The sequence below is a fragment of the Pocillopora verrucosa genome, chromosome 7 (genome assembly GCF_036669915.1).
Source record: "Pocillopora verrucosa isolate sample1 chromosome 7, ASM3666991v2, whole genome shotgun sequence".
NCBI lineage: Eukaryota > Metazoa > Cnidaria > Anthozoa > Scleractinia > Pocilloporidae > Pocillopora > Pocillopora verrucosa.
The window spans coordinates 23640630-23660181 of NC_089318.1; the positions used below are offsets into that span (position 1 = coordinate 23640630).

Below are 19552 nucleotides of genomic sequence, written 5' to 3' on the forward strand. Positions count from 1 at the left end.
AAGAAAACGAAAAATTATATTGTGAATCTGTGCTGATTCCTTTAAAAAAACTTTCATTAGTGAAATTTACTTGAACAAAGATAATAGTTATGTAATAACGATATATATGCCAGACAACATGCTGAACAATTTTAATGTGCCTCTTGAATAGCTCCGAGCTTGATCTTTTTTTTTCTCCCCTCTTGATGAATGAAAATGGGAGACAATTCCGAATCTCGATCGCCCCAAAATTTCACGTTTTTCGATAAATTGTAATTTGGGTCATATATCACCAAAACAATCGGACTAAAACAAATTTTGCTTCAAGCGCTCACTAGCTACATTCAGTTGTTGGTTACATCGGCAGTAAGTGAATCGATAGACTTTGCGTGCTTGAAAGTGTCAAAGCTTCGTAACAATCGATCACATGTGTCAAAGCATTACTGAAAGTGACATTTACATTCATCCACATCACTTGTCTTTTCTATTTGTTTATGTCAAGTATAAATTTTTGTAAAAGCAAATAAATGGGTCTCTAACCTAACACAAAATACTAGAATATACTGATGTAGCTTTAAGTGGAATTTCTTTGGAGTTTACAGCAGGGATTCGTGTTGTATACGGTATGAGGGCATACGTTTGACATTTTGATTGCTACGTTGACACACGGGAAGAGAACGTGTGACATAAAGCTACATATCAGCAAGGCTACCACCGAAAAGTGCTATGAAATCGCGGATCGAAAGGAATTAATTTAAATAATTTCGAACAGATTTCAGTTAAATACCGACCTAACTGATGTTGGAACCGACCCATGGAACAGAGGTCGTCACGGCTTTGGTTAGAGTTGTAGTAATCGATTGTTTCAGTTTCTACCGTGTGTTGCAACTCGAAATTTGCCTCTCGTCAAGCGAATCAACAGTGCCTAATTTCAATCAAGAATGGGAAACACACGCATCGATAAGACAGGATAAGCCATCTTCAAACGAACTCGCGTGCACTGGAGTAAACAAAAGCGATATTTCTGTCGAAAATTTCTCAGAACCAAGATAATATCCGTTGGAACTCAGTCAGCCGATCACACATTCCACTCGGCCATGCAATGCGATGAGCGACCGTCAAAAAACATGGAGGTCGACGTCTACGACGGGCGCATTCGTGGAAGAAATTCTTCACAAGTATAATTGCTATTCGGAAACCGATAATTTCTTCTCAAGAATGTCTAGTCAAGCCTTGGCCGATCGAATAGCGTCATTGAAAGGACACGTTTTCTCCAATACAAACAGTCATTCCGACAACTGCGATCAAACCAATAACTGCGAAGGAGGCGAAATTGACTTATCAAATAATACCCCTCCCTTGAGGCAGCGTATGTTAACTTATGCTGATGCAGAAAACAATCAAAGCACCCTTCAGGCCGACTCAAGCAAGTCTGTTAAGGAAAGCGATCAGCGTGGACAAACTAAACCAAGTTGTTGCGCTTCGAATACGAAAACCAACGAAGACATTTTGGATCTCAGTGCAGAAATCAACTCAAATTTGGCGCTCACGAGTAGAACTCTCCCGGGGGATGGTGAATTTGGATTGTCGACTCGATCGTCAGCTTCGAGTTCCTGCGATAAAACAGATGATAACGAGGATGTAATTTGCTTAGATCACTCTAACCTGTTAGTGACGACCCCGGTAGTTGTAATAACGCCGGCTGTTATGGAGGAGTGTGTGGATGAAGGGAAAACCATCGCTATGGTGGATACGAATGGTGATCTTTCTGCCACCATGTTGGCAAAAGATTCCACTGATACTTGCTCTTTGTCAAGTTACGGTTCTTGCTCGGAAAACGAGATCCTTACCGACGATGAACCATCAGATGATGAAATGAGACAACCATTGGAAGACAAATCTGATAAGGTACCAAAACAAAACTCAAACTTGTTGAAAATTCAGTCACTTTATTTACCAAGTGTACTACTTTTTGCAATTCGCTCATGTTGCCTTGCTTGCACAATTATTGTGAATTTTGCCGGTTTGTTTAATTGTTTTGTTCACAGGTTAGAAATTTTAATGAAATACTCTCATCATCCGTTTAAATAAGGTCTCTTTTGATTTCATAAAATAGTGACCGTTTACTTAGAGTATTTCAGTGTTTATTTGCTTTGGCAGCACTGCGGATAAGGAAGGCTTCTTTTGTTGATGTTTCTTATGAAATATGTTTATCTCAGTAAGCATTTCCTGAATATTATTATTATTACTTCAAAGTGGCCAAAATTTCTCTTCGAAATGGCTTCTAGTTTGTTTTGACCTCAATCGCGTATTTTGACTTAGCTGCGTTCAGTAGGGCTTTCCTTAGCAACCCCAGATTTCACATATATAATTTTTTAACTTCTACCGTAGACATTTGCAATGGGATGGTAAGAAACGTTTGTCAATTTATTTATTTCCAACCGCCGCAGGGTTGGTCACGATCATTTGTCATTAGCTGCGATTGACGTCATTTACCACTTGGTTGGAAACTTTTGGCTCGCCAACTAATCGTTCTCGATCTATAATTAAATGAAATATTTTGAAGCAAAACTTTTCAAAGAGCGATATGAAATGTAAATACAGTTCAGTTTACCCAAGCCTCTTGATCGTGCTTTCCTAAGGATTTTCGCACTGTGTTAAAATCTCATTTCTCCATCGGTTATCGGTTACAAAGTAAAGCACCTTGAGAGAACGATTACAGAAAATCATTATATTATACGAGTTTGAACTATTCCAATGTTTTAAATTTGAACATTTCTGTGAACAATACAAAGATATGCATAGCCAATGAATTTAGATATTCTGTATGCCCTTGATTTTCGCTTTATTTAAGTACAGCACTTGCTATTTTTGTGTGTTAGGGTAGAATATCAAATTGCAATTTCCGTTGCAGATAGGTGCTAAGATGTTCCCTGTGATCACATAATTAGGTCACATTGTAATCTTGGGATGAAAATTACTCTTTTGATATTTGATCATACCGTGAATTGTAGCAATCACAAGGTCATTGCAATCATTGTTTTACAAAATATCCTTGTTTGTGGTTTAAAAATACCTCCACCTGCAACTGAGGCTGCTAATTTTGGCAGACTGAAGTGCTTTGAACTTACAAACACTAGCAATTATTAATAACCATCTTAAAGAACTTTTAGCTTGACCATTTTTATGATAATCAGAAAGCTTGTGATTTGACTGACAAGAAAAAAAAAATTCTTAAATTGAAGGGACCTGAGTCACTTTGTTATCAATATAACAATACAGTAACTGTCTCTCATTTAAATCCAAAATCAAGCAGGCAATATTTTGTTTGCAAATCTTCCTTGCCATTTTTGCCAAAATAGAATTTTAAAAAATCTTAGTCAAAAGTGACATTTTGATGACTTCAAGCATGCTAATAGCCGTTAATTGTGTTTCATCTTGCATGCAGAAGTATAAATTGTAAAATTTGAATAATTTAAATTTTTTATTATGTTGAGATAAATTGTGGTAGCATTTTGATGACTTCAGGCAAGCTGATAGTAGTTAATTGTGTTTCATCTCACATGCAGAAATATATAAGAGGAACTTTTTTTATTATTGGCATTGGTGATCATTGACATGATTTAAAAAAAAAAAAAAAGACTTAAAATGAATTAACAAGATTGACAGCAAAACTTATTAGCTAACCACAAAATGATTTTTGCATCAAATTATACATGTGTGTAAATTAATTGAAGCTAAGGAAAACATCTCAAGCAAAGTTTAAGGAGAAAATAAGCACGGAAATATCATAGTTGTGAGTATTTTTCAGGCTTTTGTAGACAGCAGAATATGACAGATTACAGTAGTTCATCTGTTTAGCTTAATTATGTAACAACTATGAACTGATTGTGAATTGTGACAACATCAAACATACTTGCAATGCAGATAATGTGTTTTAAGGCAATATTAGAAATGTCACAGGCTAGATATTTTGTAGAAACATGTTAAAACCCTGAAACCCTTCATGGTCATAGCAAGTTTTACATAATTTATATATGGTGTGGTATTGCATTTGTGCATGATGGAAGCTGAATAGAATAACACTCGCATGCAAAAAAAATTATAAGTACTGTGTAAGTCAGCTGTGACAGAAACTGTTCCACAAGGAGTAATAAAAGGTCATTAAACTAAAGTTTCAAATTATTCAAATTTTGATTAATAAGTGAATTTAAATTATTGAAAAAGGAGTAATTTTTCAAAGTTAAATATGGCATCTCTTTAAAATGATCCTTTTGTTAGAATGTGGAATTTTATTTTGTATGTTATGTTTTATGTAATTTCTAGCAAGTCTCACATTTACCTTGTAAAACTATAATCATTTGGTTTTATTATATATATTACGTGATTTTATGGTTACAAAGCTCATGTAGTATTTTGTAATAGCCATTTTTATTTAGAATAGTTATATAACACTATCAGGATTCATGCAAAATTTTATTTAATGATATCTTTTAAATCCTATTTGATGCGTTGCCAAGGTATTTACGTCTAGGTTGCCGATATCTTTGTGATTTGAAAGTTATATCTATTTTAAACTCAGAAATATGCAATTTTCAAACAAGATGATTTAAGTGATAAGTGCAGAATTTTAATTTGTGTAATTGTCACAGCCAATGAGAACGAGACTGATAATGTGTTTCGGATCCTTGATTGATTTTCTAAGAAGTCATTGGAGACCAAGGTGTCATGAAAGAATGAAGATTAAAGAACTATATACTTTGAATTAAAGAAAAGCATTTAAAAATTGATTGTTACTCTAAATAAGTGTTTCTTTTTAGCTAAATTATCTGTTTTTCATTTATTCACGCGTAACATCTCAAGTTGGTTTAGTGTCCTTTCTAAAGCTAGGAATTATTAATGCGCATTGAGAAAATCATTTTTGTGTTGTTTTTATATTTACTGCTTTTTGAAGAGGTAGCAGTTATTAACATATTTAATATTAAACAAATTAAATTGGTGAGCATTCATCATCATTGCAACTATTTTACAACCTCTGCATGTACATCTGAAGGTTTGATACATTCAGTAGCATAATCTGACATGTCTGAACATATAATTATGTAACTAAGTTGGTTAATATAAATTTTTGGATTGGAATGGGGTGTTTCAATGCTAAAAAGCAGCAGAGTCATGAAACATTTTCAGTGTGATATGTAGTGTGTTCCTTCGTTTGTTTTGCATTATGAGGCCAATATATGTTTTCAATATGAAAAAAGGTTGCAGGATATTTCAACACTTCTTGTGATCTCGAAGGTTAGCATAAAATCTCTAAGAATAATGTATACAATTTTATTAACAGTTCTTTCAAGATTTTTATAGATAGTATGGTGATTTATGAAAGACTGTGGCAAGATCCCATTACAGAGAATCTTCTAGGTGATATCAAAATCCTTTTTTATTTTGTGATATCCTTAAATGAAAATCTGTAATAAATATGAAAATCCCTAAAGGATTCTGGAATGAAAACCTAATAGGATTTTGGCATTTTTGCCTGGTTTTTTAAGGCTACTTGATAGATTTTTCAAGAGTAATGGAATAATGGAAAACTGTAAGGATTATTCTGTCACTCTGCAGTCGGATATAATGATTTTCCTGAAAAAAAAAAAAAAAAAAACCTCAATTCTTGGTCATACACATCAGTGGGAAATGAGCCATTTTTTCTCTCTGATTTTTCCCATGAATGTATATCATAGTATTACCAGTTTATGTAACTTGAAAAGTTGAAACACAATGCTTTATCTGTGGCAAAACTGAAAAAAATATCTGCATTTTTAACTTACAGTTTAATAATAATGTATTTCAGTTCCCATGAATATAATTTGTTTCCCTTCAAATTACCATTTTTCTCCCAGTTAGGAAGCATTGTTTTTGCTTACAGATTTATGTTACTACAAATGTATTTTTCTGTAACTTGGTGTGAGTCCAGGCGGCAGTTACTTGGAAATGAAATTTCAATTGTTCAAACTTCCTCCTACGGTAATTACAGGTCGATGTTTGTATTGTGATGGTACTCAACTGTGCGGAACCTTGGTCATTAGATCTCCTGCCATTGAAAGCCCAGCCACACGTATATGAATTTTAAATTACATTCATTTGTCATTATAGTTGTTTCTTGCTTATAATTCAGGTCACTCTTGGGGGGAATTTTACATAACAATTAATATTTCTCCAGACAGTTAATGTGAATAAAGAACAACCTTTTTATAAGTTGTATTTTTCCACAATTGCAACCAGATTATTACAAACCATGAAATCATCTGAAGGTAAATTTTTTTTTCCCTTGGGTGAAAAGTTTTTCCCTTAAGGATTAATAAGGTTTTTGTGCTCAAAAAAACCTAATAGGTGATTGTGTGCATTTTATGATTCAGTTCTAACACCTGCTTGTAGATAAACAGTCTGGTTTCTTGAACATACAAAATCTCTTTTCGACATTTTGGAAGATTAAATATTAGTTAGTTTAGAAAAGCTAGGTTATCTTAACAATTCAATTTAACATTACCTTGAAATCTTTTAGAGAGAATGTCTTGCCAAGATATTATTAATTTGACCAAAAATTAAAAGAGGTATCCAGTAGTGTTCCATTTTTCCCAATTCACATTTTAAAAGGCTTACACAGAAAGCTTTTGAATGGGTGATGAGCAAATGTACAAATATGGAAAGATTTTATTTCAAACTTTTGAAATATTGATGGCCTCCAAACAGCAAGGAATATTTCTCACACCTGAAGATACTGTGTTGTAATTTTAACCAGTTAATCTTACCTTGCTCATCACAGAAATTGATATACAGTCAGTACATTTTAAAGGAAATATTTTTTTTATTGTCTTTGAGACCTCCTTAATGTGCAATGAGTTAAAAATATCTGGGTGTGAAAAGTGTTTGTGTTACAGCTGTGGTAACAATCCTGTGCTACATGAATTGTGTTTGTGAATTCACTTTTTTGAAACACCTTTTAAAACTGTGCAAAATGTAATTTTTTAAGCTCACTTCTGTTAATATTCATTTACCTTGAAATGCGTTTTATTTTGCAGATTTTAGATTAATATTTTAGTTGCATGTTCATGTGTATCATTTCATTTTAAGTTTCAAAGCATTGAAAAATGTTTTTCAGTAAGGATTTCTATTGTTCCACAAGTGCAAGTCATCTTCTTTTGTTTTCCAATCTCTTAGTTGCATCCCACACTTGAAAGTAGATTTTGTTTTTGGAACAATAATGTACTGTGTCATATGTTTAACTAATTTTTTTTTTTATGCTTATTTTACACATACATGAAGCTCAGAATTCAAGTTCTAACAAAGTTATCATCAACCTCTAAATTTGAGTAAAATACCAAAAGCTATCTGCTGGTGATGTAAATGACAAATGAAAACTTCCAGTAATGTTGTTGTACAACCATTATACAGTTGAATTTGTGGTTAAGTGATGTGAATTGGAAATTTTCTCACACAGAAAACGAATATTTTGTCATCAAGTTTTTAATTTATTATTAATTAATTATTAATAATTATTTTTTGGGGATTGGTTATATTTTTATTCATGAAAGCTTTAAAATTCACTCTTTATGAGTTTGATGGCAGCAAATGTAGTACCTGACTTATTTCCTGGTGTCTCTTATCAATCTCTAAAACCATAGGATAGCTGGGGACAAGAGAGCTGAAGGCAACAAAGGCATTAAGGGAAGGGTGGAAGGGAAAGGAGAGAGATTTCATCCATGCCATCTACCCCTCCCCCCTGTCTGCGCCTCTTGATTTAAAAAAAGAGATAACTGGGGACGAGTAATATTTTACAAACCAACTCCATCCCCCTCAGAAAGCAGGACTCAGTAGTTTATGTTTATTGTAACTCTGTTAAGAAGCATGTTCGTAGATTTACAATGTGATATTACTTAATGTAATGATCGTGTTAATTTATTTTGTAATAGTGTTGTTTGATCTTCCAGGTGAGTGAAGTCCTGAGAAGGACTGTTGTCAGTAGTGGTGACTGACATTTCAACAACCTGAGCAGAAGTCATCATCAGAGTTAGATGGAGGCCGACTAATCACAACCAACCTATGTCAAAATGAGTCTTACAGCTAATAACATCATGGCAAAGCTGACCATTCAGTTTATACAAACCATACTAAGAACATTTGACTGACAACAAGTATTCACTTGTCTCTGATGATGACTTCCGCTCAGGTTGTCAAAATGTTAGTCACCAGTACCAACAACAGTCCTTCTCAGGACTACACTCACCTGGACAATCAAACTACACTATTACATGTTACCCCTGGGTTCAAACCATTTACTGTATTAATTTATTTTGATTAAAAGTGATGTGTTGCCTTGCAGACCCATTCACGCTGGAAGAAAATTCGTAGTATGATCCACTGGTCTCCATTTGTACAGAACTTTAAAAAGAAGTATCCCTGGGTGCAGTTAGCTGGACATCAAGGTCAGTGTTAAGGAATTACTTCTTAGAGAAATTTTATATTAAGTGTTTGAAGTAATTCATGACTTCTTTCAATTAGATAATTTGGTTTTTATCAGCTGAGTTGATGATGTAAACTGGCCACTGTGAAGGGTTTCTTAGGTTGATGTTCTAAGTGTTAGCCCTTTGTCAGCCCTTTGTCAGCCTATCACAACAATGACGAAGGGCTAATGCTCAATATATTAGCTTTGAGACTCTTTCTGGTGGCCAATTAACATCATCAACTCACATCAACAAAGCACCACAGTTTCTTTAGAAACTTACCTCCTTTACTACTTTCAATTAGTTTGCTTTACCTTGCTCTATGATTGCTATTAACCAATCATTGTTCCAGAAGCTATTCTATCAACCAATCATACACAAAGGTACAACCAATCATGACTTCATAGCCCACCTTGGTAGTTTGTCTGTTTTAAATGTGACTCCTCATAGGCTGATATTAATGTGAACCTTTGATATGATTGGCTGTTCTGATTACTTTTCGTTTTCAACAGTCAATTACAAACTGCTCCAACTCACTATTAGTTCTTGTTTTGCATTCTACTTGTGGAAGGTGCAGTGGTCATATGATCAGTATGCTGGGCTCTTGATCAAATGATCTGTTGTGAAATTTGTTGCAGGATTTGTATGGGGCATGGAAAACCTGGAAATTTCTAAAATCTAATCTATATGTCTTTTCAAGGCCTTGAAATTCATAGAAAATAACTGAAATTCATTTTATTATTTAAAGATCTTTTTCGCATTACTTGGAAACTAACTCTCCCATGAAGTTCATAGAAACCATGCAAAGAATCAGGGAAAAGATCATGGGAAAGTTCAAATGAGTATGAGCCCTGTCTTGTAATGACAGCTTTGTTTTCATTATCAAAGGGTGTTTTAAACCAGGAGAAAATGGCACAATTCTAAAGAAATCCACAGACAAAGAGAGAGAATGTCTTGTGAGGCTAATGAAAGACATTTTGAGACCTTATATCCCTGAATACAAGAAAGAAGTTAACAAAGGTGGAGAACGTATCCTTTCAGTTATAAAATGACAAAACTGATGGAGTTTATTAAAAAAATAGTTAACAGTCAACTCCTGCTTTTGCGGACACCCTTGTGGGGGGGGGGGGGGGGTTTTAGTGTTTATAATAGTGACTTGGTAATAGCTGGGTACAAGAGGAAAAAACTGTTTTGTCTCTAAACATATGAAATATTACAAATCAGCAAAATATCTGGCTACAAGATGAAAATTGGCATCTTAATTTATTTTCCTTTTTCAAAATGTTGCTGTATATCATGCCAGTCAAATGTTGCACCTTGGGGGGAGGGGAGGGCATGAAAGTGCCTACATTTCCATAATAGTGAGAATCCATAACAACGTGAGTTTGTTTCAGTCCTTTCTTTATGCGTTTCGCCTGGGGGCTGGCCCTTGTCTGCAATGGCATGGTGTCCTTAAAAGCAAGGTGTCCACAGGGCTAGAGTCAACTGTATACCAGTCCTTCAGCATTGCCATCCTATCATTGCCTACAAATATTGTGGACACACGTACATGGGAGAGCTGTTTTTTAAGAGAGTTGACAAAGAAGTTCTTAATCTTCCCTGTGCTGGTGAAATATTCCTTTCTGCCAATTTTGTTTACCTCTTTAAGAATCATTTTAAACTGGTTTGTGTGTTCATCGGATTGTCCTTGACAAATCTAAAGGATATCTTGAAATGCAGGATTTACTACAAGAATTTGAAACTCCATCTGTCATGGACTGTAAGATGGGAACAAGGTACCTCTTAATTTTGTCATCCTAGCCTAATATATATCTTTTGGAAAACTTTTTTTATTTAGTTCACTATAATGTCAGGAGAGATTATCAGTAATATGATTTCATGTGAGCAACACTTATAAGATCTAATTGCTTGCTTATTGTTTTTCATGAACTTTGTAAAATTTTATTTATTTTGTTCTTTATTTTTTTTCATATCTCCTTGTTTGTGTTTTTGTTGAGTTTGTTAGCGTTTCTCTTTGTAAGTTACACCTTTTCACATGTTTCTTATACTGCATGTTATTTGGCAGTCCTCTTGTATTCAAAGCCAGTTTTTTTTATGCAATATCACTTTTCAAGTCAGTTTATCTAAATTTGCGCGTGGCGTAGTTCTCTGTTTAGAAGTCTTCAAGTTATTTGATTTTGCAGTTATACAGTCATTAATGATAATAATAATAATAATAATAATAATAATAATAATAATAATAACAATAATTAGGCATTATATCAATGTAAGTTTTTTTTCCACTTTGTTTGTACTCATTTTTTTTTTTGTAGTGTTTTATCTTAATTAGTCAACTTAACTCTAATTTATGACCATGACTGGAAATCTTTTTGCTTTCTTTGATTTTCAGAACATACTTAGAAGATGAATTGGCAAAGGCAAAGTCAAAACCCAGAAAAGTGAGTACCACTTAATAAGCCATTTACTCAACTTTTAAGTTTAGGGGAGATGGTAGTCATGTGTACATAGAGTGTAATGGACTCAGAATGAAAGGTGCAGGCTGTGACACTAAGCTCTGGCAGGGTCTTTGCATTTTTTTCTTGGAAGCTTGAAAAATTTTGGGAGGGGAACTCTTCAGATGGGTTACCCTGTGCTGGACAGGCCACCCATCTGGAGTGGGAGTTATAGTACTTCTTGTTGCCTCATGCTGCAGAAACTGCAGTAAGTGTGACAGGATGTCCTCTCTTGAGAACAATCAAATATAATTTTACCTTGGTTGGAGGTAATGTTGCAATCTAATTGGCAAATTTGCCATTGTGAATAAGAGTACAGACAGTGCTGCTTGGGTCAACATGTCATGATGTCAGTCATTTGATGTTGTTATTGTCATTGGTTTAAAAAAAAAAAGATTGACTGTGGTTTAGCATGGTCTGTACTCTAATCAGCAATGATAAAATTGGAAGTGGACCCACACTGCTGTGCCTCATACAGACCATGCTAAACCACTGTTAATTTGTTACATTGATTAATTTAGAATTAATGAGAAATATATGGCAGATAGTGTTGAGAACTGAAGATTACATCTTGGGAGTGAAAAAATGAATCCCCTTTTCTACATTTTCCAATTGTTAATAACAATGATTCTTTTCGTAGGATTTGTTCCAAAAGATGGTAGAAGTAGACCCCAGTGAACCCACTGAGGAGGAAAAGAGGGAAGGTGGAATAACCAAGCCACGTTACATGCAGTGGAGGGAGCAGCTGAGTTCAACTTCAAGCCTGGGTTTCAGGATTGAAGGAATTAAGGTTTAGGATACACTTTAAGCTTATAGTGATTGTTTCTAAGCTTCTCAGTTTTTGGAACAATTTCAAATAGTCACACAGTGTTGAAAGTAGCAGGATTGGACTGGTGTTATTTTAGTCTCCAATGTGATTGTTTGTTGCAAAGCAACACTCCTTTCTTGGGTGGGGGGGGGGATTTGTGAGACCTTTCTTACAGTTACTACCATTGTTGCATTAGTGGGCTTTTCCAATGATGGCTTGAAAATAATTACCTAATCACAATGTGTGAAAGCTTTACTATTCAGTCCAGAATTCAATTGACAAATTTTTAATTTAGTTGCTTGGAAATGTTTGCATTACTCTATCTAACACACATCATGTGATGATTGTATAGTATTGACTTACTATTGCATGTTAAGGTTTTTATATAACTTTGTGTTAATCTTGTATCTTGATCTTCCCTTTCTTTGAAGAAAGGTGATGAGAAGCCCAACAAAGATTTTAAGAAAACAAGAACAAAAGAAGATGTTGATAAAGTTTTTACAGAGTTTATTGGTGATGATGAACAGATAAGAGTAAGTTTTTTGTAGTGGTATAAAAACTTCTTGCTGCCATGAAGTGAAATTGTGCACAGAATCCTAAAGAATGTGATGGGATAGAGAAGCATCAACTAAAATTGTTTTCAAATTTTACAAAGATCACTGACCGGTTTTAGTGGAACAAATCACTCTAGATGCTGTCTATCCTTCCCCAATAGCCACCTCCCCCAATGGCCTCCCTCCCTCCCTCCCTCCCCTCCCCTGTTACTGTAGGTGCAGTTGTTCAAGGCTGGGTTAACCCTTTAACTCCCATGAGTGACCAAGACAGAATTTCTCCTTAAAATATAAATACAGTATCAAGCAGATAAGTGACATGAATAAAGAAAAATATCAATTTGGGGATAATTAGTTGATCCAATACTAAATTCTCTGAACTAATATTATAAGAATTGTATGATTGACAGTAAGAAGAATTACAAATTTGATCTGGGAGTTAAAGGATTAAGATAATGCATTCTAAGTGTGAAATCAGACTTTTGATCTTAAAGCTTTAAATTAAAGGAAATACAGTATAAATTTATTCTGTTTGCAATTTGATAATTGAGTGCTTTAAAAAGAATACAGAAAATTATCCTAATGGTGCTTTTGAACAAAGGAACAAAAAAACGTGGATTAACATTTAACTTTAGGTTAGCACTAATCTGCATTTAAACAACTGGGCCCTGATCTGTACAGTGTTTTGGAATTGACTTGCTCTGACAAAAATGTATGTACAGTTGAAGTTTGAGTTTTACGTCTTCTTTCTTGTTTAGTTTTTCTTAATTTCAATGAATTGATAATGAGGGAGTATTTTCCTGATATTCATTTATTGTTTATTATCCATTTAGAAAAAATATATAAGACGACTAAAAGCTATAAGAGCAACTTTAGAATCTTCACCATTCTTTCGCTCTCATGAGGTGAGTGAATTATGCTGTTCTTGCCTTGCATGTAATTTGCTAAGTATAAACTATCCTTACTTGAAGATCCTTCTCCCTAAACTAAGCAACTTCAGCATTTGCAAATTGGTTTGCTTGCAAGGAGGCTTGCACAAAATGTAATCATGTTAATAGTCTTGCTAATTCTTAACTCACTACCTCACACAGATGGAATATGGGTGTGGGGGGTATCTGGGGGCCTACACTTCATCCAGGTAGCCCCTTAGTAGAATAACATGCTCATGTCATGGCTGGCAATTACTTGCAATGTAATGCAGTCAGGATTGCCCATTCCAGGGTGGAATGGAGTGTGCCTGTGAAACAAACATTACAAAACTGTTCAAGACCCTTTGAAAACAACTTCTGCTAAACAGCCTAAGAACTACAAAATCTAGCCATAATAAAGTTGCAACATTCCATATTAGCCTGTACTTATAAGATTTACCACAGTACTGTCTGGAAGATTCTGCCAATCCTTTGGCAGTTACTTTTGTTAGATCATCATTAAGATAAATTTTAAAATATTTTTCAGTTTTCACTCTGAAAATTTTCAAATTCCTTTCTGGTGTTTGAAGACATTCATTTTTTGTGATGTAATGTTATTACTAAACATATTTGTTGTATCTGTTTACACTCCAGGTGGTTGGTAGTTCACTGTTATTCGTCCATGATGCAGATGGCCGGGCCAGCGTGTGGATGATTGATTTTGGTAAAACCACCCCACTTCAAGATGGAATGTGGTTGAATCACAGAACGCCTTGGGAGGAGGGCAACCATGAAGATGGTTACTTATGGGGTTTGGACAACATGGTTGACATTTGGTCACAAAGATGATCTTTACTCTGAATTGTAGGAGCTTAGCTAAAAGTAATTATTGTTGACAATTCTCTTTTATAAAATTATATCTGTCAATGAATGCATGTGCTATATGTAGGTTTTGTTTCAATGTAGACTGAGGAATGGAAGGAAGTGGTTACAAAAGTCGTAATGCTTACCAAGAAAGTCATAGAATGCATGCTTTGGTGTAAAAATGATATAAAATCATCATACTTATAGTATGTTGGAGGGGCCCTATGCTTTTGGTAGTAAAGTTCAAACAATTAATATTTTTAAGTTCTTAAAGCAGAAAAGTAGTGAAAATCATGGAATTGTGAATGCTGTAAAGACTGCAAAACCTGTTGTCAAAGGTTATTACAACTAACATTTCATGTTGGTAGACTGGCTTATTGTTTAGGAGTGAGATCAAAGGAACAAAAAAAAATTACTGTTCAGAGATGGCCTTAGAGAGAGGAAAAATATAGAAATAGACTGTAGAATTCTATGAACTTTTAGAGCTCTTCCATCCCAATCCTTTGTGAATCAGGCAATCCAGAAGGAAATGTTTACATACAATCTGTGAAAAAATTATTTGACACTTGACTGTGTTAACCTCCTCCAAGGAATTATTATGTTGCTGGTGAGGAGTCAACCTGTATGCTTTAGACAGTTTCTAGATAGTGCACCTTGAAAACTTATTCTGTTGTCTCAGTAACCTGAAACATTGTCAGCCTGCCTTAGAGCAGTGTTACAGTTTGAAATGACTCGAGAATATTCTCTAGGTCGTTAGGCAAAATACCATAGGTCATGACAATTTAACACAAGAATTGTAAGAGATAGCAAGGAAATTCAGGGATCTCTGAAGTCTAGTGGACATTAAACCACAGGTTGCCAGAATTCACATTTTCCTTTATTCAACAGTGTATATTCACAGAAAACAAAGCCCTACAATATACATGGAAGAGGGGGTGAGGCAGTAAGGGTATTTCATGTAGGAAGAAAATTGCTATGATAAACCGAATTTTGAAATCTCAGCAGCAATGTGTCAACTAGTTTTTCACAGATTGTAGATGATGGACTTTGAAATGATGGACTATGGAAAATACAGGGCTGGTGTGTTGTACCACAATATTAATGCTGTGATTTAGCACGTTTTACCACTTTAATTCCATAGAAATAATTTACAATACAATATCAAGCAGACAAGTGATGAGAATATAGAAAAATGTCAACTAAGAGATTATCAATAACTGATCCAATGCCAAATTCTCCAAACTAACATCATAAGAATTGTATGTCAGACAGTAAGGAGAATTACTTAGGAGATCTTAGGTGTGAAAGGTTAAGGATGTTTACTTGTTTCCTGTTTTCCCCCAAAATCATCAACTGCGCATGCTCTGCTGTATGTTGGCTTGTTAGGCAAAAATTTGCAGTCATTAAAACGATGCTAAATGCTAGTCAATTTAGAAAATAATCAGTAAGAATAAATATATTCATTGTCATAGTTAGTTTGACAAGGGATTTCAGTTGTCCGGGGAAGATTGTTTAACATCATCAGTACTCAACTAGCTATAAGCTGTTTCCTTCACTGTTGATGGTTTCAAAGTGTTAGTTCCCAAGTGGAATTTCAGTCACTGTGAACCACAAACATTTGCTTCAGTAGAACTGATGCCAATGTTGATGCTTATTAAAACCACTGCAAAATTTTCATGCCACATAGTGAGTCAGAGACCTCTTACAATTGACTCATGGCCGCTTTACCCTGCCTCATCCCTACTTTTTGTTCAGGAAAGGGGCACTCTTAAATAGGCTAAAGAGATACTGCATTTGTAGAGACAACTCAGTCTGTCTCTCAAAATAGTCCAAAGTAATTCAATTTACAGTTTCATTTATTTACAAGATGTACATTGTCTATTTGAGAAGTGGTCAAACCAACTCTGTCAAGAATATATTTCTTAGTCTGTAACTCTGACCTCTTATTTAAAACGTTAGCATTTTGGTTTACTGTGACTGAGTACTCTAATACTCTGACTTGTAAATATCTAATGCTCATTAACTGTGCATGTGATAAATGAAGATATGTACATTGTATATTAACAGTTAATGTTGAAATTCAGGGCTGTTTTTTTTGTCCACTTTTTTGTTACACGGTGATTATGTTAAATTTCAGTCACTGTCATGATGTAACGACCATTAAATTTTTTTTGTACAAACTTGTTTCATTTTGCTGATGTAAGCCTCATTTGAAACTCAGCTGAGTGCACCACCAAGCTTAAATCTTTTTACATAAACACATTCAAACTAATTTCTAGCAGAAATATAATAAAATACTGCATTCTTTACCAGACACAAGGAAAAGAGCCAATGAAGGGTGCAGGACAATTTGTTTAACAATGGAATGGAACAGAACAGTGAAAAATTAATATCTTGCGGCACTGCTGGGAAAAAAAAGCAGGCATCCCTGCAATAGTTATTTGATGCAGCATTACTTAAGGGTTGCTGCATCTAAGGGGTGGTCACTTCCAGAACATTAGAGTAAATAAGATTACAGAACATAAAGAAATTATAGTCTTTGAGGAGAAATGCTCACCTTTTCATCCTGTGGCAATACACTAAATGGAAAAAATTAGGTTCAGAAAAATTTTCATTGACCAAGGGATTGTCTTTCGAGAAAGTGACAAAGGGTGGGAAGAAAAAAAATATATTATGAAACACCAATAAATAATTATGAAATAACTAGAAAAATACAACTTCCACAAGCTGGAGCAGTATCTGATAACAACTTCAAGACAACTACCTTTCATTACTGTTTTTAATGAGATGGAAACATGAAATACACAGTGAGCAAGCAAGCGTTTAAGAAAATCATAGGCTAGCATATACTAGTATCAAAGGCAATGAGAACTTACAATAAATAACAATTACTTGTCTAGTTAAATTATACAATAAACACCATACTAGGAACAGACTTGGAGAATTTCTATCCATTATAAAACATTGCAAAGACTTGTAATTAAGATTTAAGAATTTAGCAATCATTTTCACAAGGGTTCCTAACCTTATAATCCCCTATGAAACCAAAAACACAGAAAAAAATCCAGGAAAAAAAGTAGAATGACATGCAAAAGAAAACTACCATTAACAACAAATTTTAAAGTTAAAAAAAGTGTTTTAACATGATGCCAAGCATTAAACATAAAAAATCCATCTGCAGTACAACATCTTGAAGAAGTCATTGACAATGGCTGACACTTTGATTGCAAAGTGTGATTACCTCCTCCACAAAATTTCATACTACTGCTCATACTGCTTACATTAATGCTCCTAAATGAACTTCCTGTTCAATAATACTGCTCCTGAAGAGATTTTTACATTGAATAAAAAAAAAATGATCAACATTTCAATTCATATGGCCCAGACAAAAATTACACTACAGCTGCTGTAATGAAACCTTCACTTAACCCTTCAACTCCCAGGATCTGACTGTTAATTCTCCCCTCTAGCTGCTTCACATTTGCTTGTAAATAAGTTATGAGAATTTGGTGTTAGATCAAGATAACAACTTCTACCTGATCAGTTTGAGTATTCTCATTACCTGTTTGCTGGATAGTCATGGATATTGAAGGGAGAAGTTACTTGTTAATCACTTCCTGGAGTAAAAAGGTTAAGTAACACCAATCACTATTTTCTGAGAGGATTTTTCCACACAACCTCTTATTATACAATTTTCAAAAAAATCCCACTTCAGGAGTTCCTGAATCCACCTGCACAACTCTGGTTCAAAAAATGTATAATAGTTTGTATTTAAGAAATCCTGGCAAAATGTCAAATCAGAAGAAGTCTTGAGGGACAGCAATAAAACTGCATTTGTAACTAAATAACAGAATTACATACAACAGTTATTGTATGTAAGGAAAACCAATGTTATAAATCGTCGAGTTTCTCCGGCGCCTCGATCACTAGTCCCTCGTCTTCACTAGCAGATACTTCCATCATATCTGAGCTGCTTCCAGTACATAACAGTGATCCACAGGTAGACACTGGTGAAGCTGCTAACAAAATATTTCCAAGATCATCATTTTTTGTTTTTCAATAAATCACTTAGGAAATAGCAACAGAACAATTATTGTTTACATGACTTGGGTAATCCAGAATTGCATTCACTTGAGATTCTTTCATCCCCAGAAGGGTATATAATTTGTTGAATTGATAACCAAGATCCTGAATATAACAAAAGCTTACAACAACTAAATTACCATCTGGACTGACCTGTACTCATCATAGCACAAGCAGAAGCTGTCCTTGATATACTAACAGAAAAAGTCCTCTGGGCTTGTCTTGCTCTGAAAAAAATGCATTTTACACAAGAAATTAAACATACCATCTTATTAGGGCGAGTCAACGTTGAAAAGCTTGTGAGTGATCACCCCCACCCCTCTCCTTATTATTGACCATTGCTCACCCCCTTGGTACAAATTTCTTTCTCTACCCAGCCTTCTACTGCCATTAAAATCAAAGATGACAGCCATAATTTCCACAAAGAAAACACTACACACTTGCTCGCCAAAATTATGCCTGCTCTGCTGGCTACTGTGTATCATGAGAGCTGTTTGATTAAATATCCCAGCGAATATTACCAATGTTCGCCTAATACAGTATTGCTGACCCAAAATAAGAGAGGTATGGGTTCACAATGGGGCTAGGTTGACAACTTTTTGAGGAGCAAGGAAACTGGCACTAGACTTACAGGACAAGGTCTTCATTTGTAGCTCTTCTTCATCAGTCAACAAGTTTGCTTGTACTAATTTTTACTCAAGTTTAATAACAGCACGCTTCACTATTATGTAACTAATTGCTCCTGTGGATCGAAGCACTCTCTGTACACAACGGACAACGTTGGGTCATGCATGTATACATCCCATAGAATGGAAATGTTTTCTCTCTGTATTCTTGGGAAGGCAGGAGCAGAGAGTGAAGATAGGGGCATTGTGCCGAGGAGAAGAGAACAGGAACCAGAGAAGTAAATTATATAATCTTGGCTGATTGGCTGTACAGTGTTTATAAAGCGATGCAAAAGAATTTCTGGAATATCTATTGACAACTTGTACTCACAAACTTATTCCTGCAGCTTGATGAAGAGCCCGAACTGTCTGTAGTTTTGGGCTTCCGGCTTAAAAATAAAATATCGCAAGGCTGATTAAACATGGGAAAGTTTCTAGCATGATGGATTGACACACGTGCAGTGCTCAATACTTTCTCCGATTTACTATCGGAACAAATACCTTGTGACGCAATCCGTCCACTCTGTGAGCTTGCAGCCTTAAAAAAGAAACGACCTTTCAGTATTTAAACGTCATACAAGGAATCATCATGGCGAATTTACCTGTAAAATTAAGCGAGAAGCGCTTCGTAAAGTTCGACCGGCTGACGACGCCATTTTGTTTTTGCTAGAGTACCAGTTTTTCACGGTCCAAACGCGAGAGACTGG

General features: G+C 34.9%; 2 protein-coding genes across 3 annotated transcripts; one reads left to right on the forward strand and one right to left on the reverse strand.

Moving 5' to 3' along the window:
* The first annotated feature begins 529 nt into the window (after positions 1-529).
* Positions 530-16374, forward strand: LOC131792135 (inositol-trisphosphate 3-kinase A). Its single transcript, XM_059109507.2, has 9 exons — positions 530-1887; positions 8354-8456; positions 9363-9503; positions 10177-10249; positions 10864-10912; positions 11607-11756; positions 12206-12307; positions 13159-13230; positions 13888-16374. The coding sequence occupies exons 1-9, from the start codon at positions 1087-1089 to the stop codon at positions 14080-14082; spliced, it is 1686 nt and encodes a 561-aa protein (XP_058965490.1). The 5' UTR covers positions 530-1086; the 3' UTR covers positions 14083-16374.
* A 484-nt stretch (positions 16375-16858) lies between these two features.
* On the reverse strand, positions 16859-19506 carry LOC131792146 (uncharacterized). 2 transcript variants are annotated; one of them, XM_059109519.2, is made up of 5 exons: positions 19448-19506; positions 19347-19383; positions 19177-19234; positions 18334-18407; positions 16859-18113 (listed from the first exon to the last, which is right to left on the reverse strand). In XM_059109519.2, the coding sequence occupies exons 1-5, from the start codon at positions 19499-19501 to the stop codon at positions 17989-17991; spliced, it is 348 nt and encodes a 115-aa protein (XP_058965502.2). In that variant the 5' UTR covers positions 19502-19506; the 3' UTR covers positions 16859-17988. The 2 variants fall into 2 exon arrangements, with proteins under 2 accessions (XP_058965502.2, XP_066025695.1); XM_066169598.1 differs by having other exon boundaries at positions 16859-18116.
* Between the last annotated feature and the right edge of the window lie 46 nt (positions 19507-19552).

Coding starts and splice junctions, on each gene's coding strand:
- LOC131792146 (XM_066169598.1), bottom strand. CDS start 19,501: ATGGCGTCGTCAGCCGGTCGAACTTTACGAAGCGCTTCTCGCTTAATT. Junction 18,408..19,176: donor CAAGCTGCAGGAATAAGTTT/GTGAGTACAAGT, acceptor CATTTTTTTCAG/AGCAAGACAAGCCCAGAGGA. Junction 18,117..18,333: donor TTGTGCTATGATGAGTACAG/GTCAGTCCAGAT, acceptor ATATTTTGTTAG/CAGCTTCACCAGTGTCTACC.
- LOC131792135 (XM_059109507.2), top strand. CDS start 1,087: ATGAGCGACCGTCAAAAAACATGGAGGTCGACGTCTACGACGGGCGCA. Junction 1,888..8,353: donor TGGAAGACAAATCTGATAAG/GTACCAAAACAA, acceptor GTTGCCTTGCAG/ACCCATTCACGCTGGAAGAA. Junction 9,504..10,176: donor AGTTAACAAAGGTGGAGAAC/GTATCCTTTCAG, acceptor ACAAATCTAAAG/GATATCTTGAAATGCAGGAT.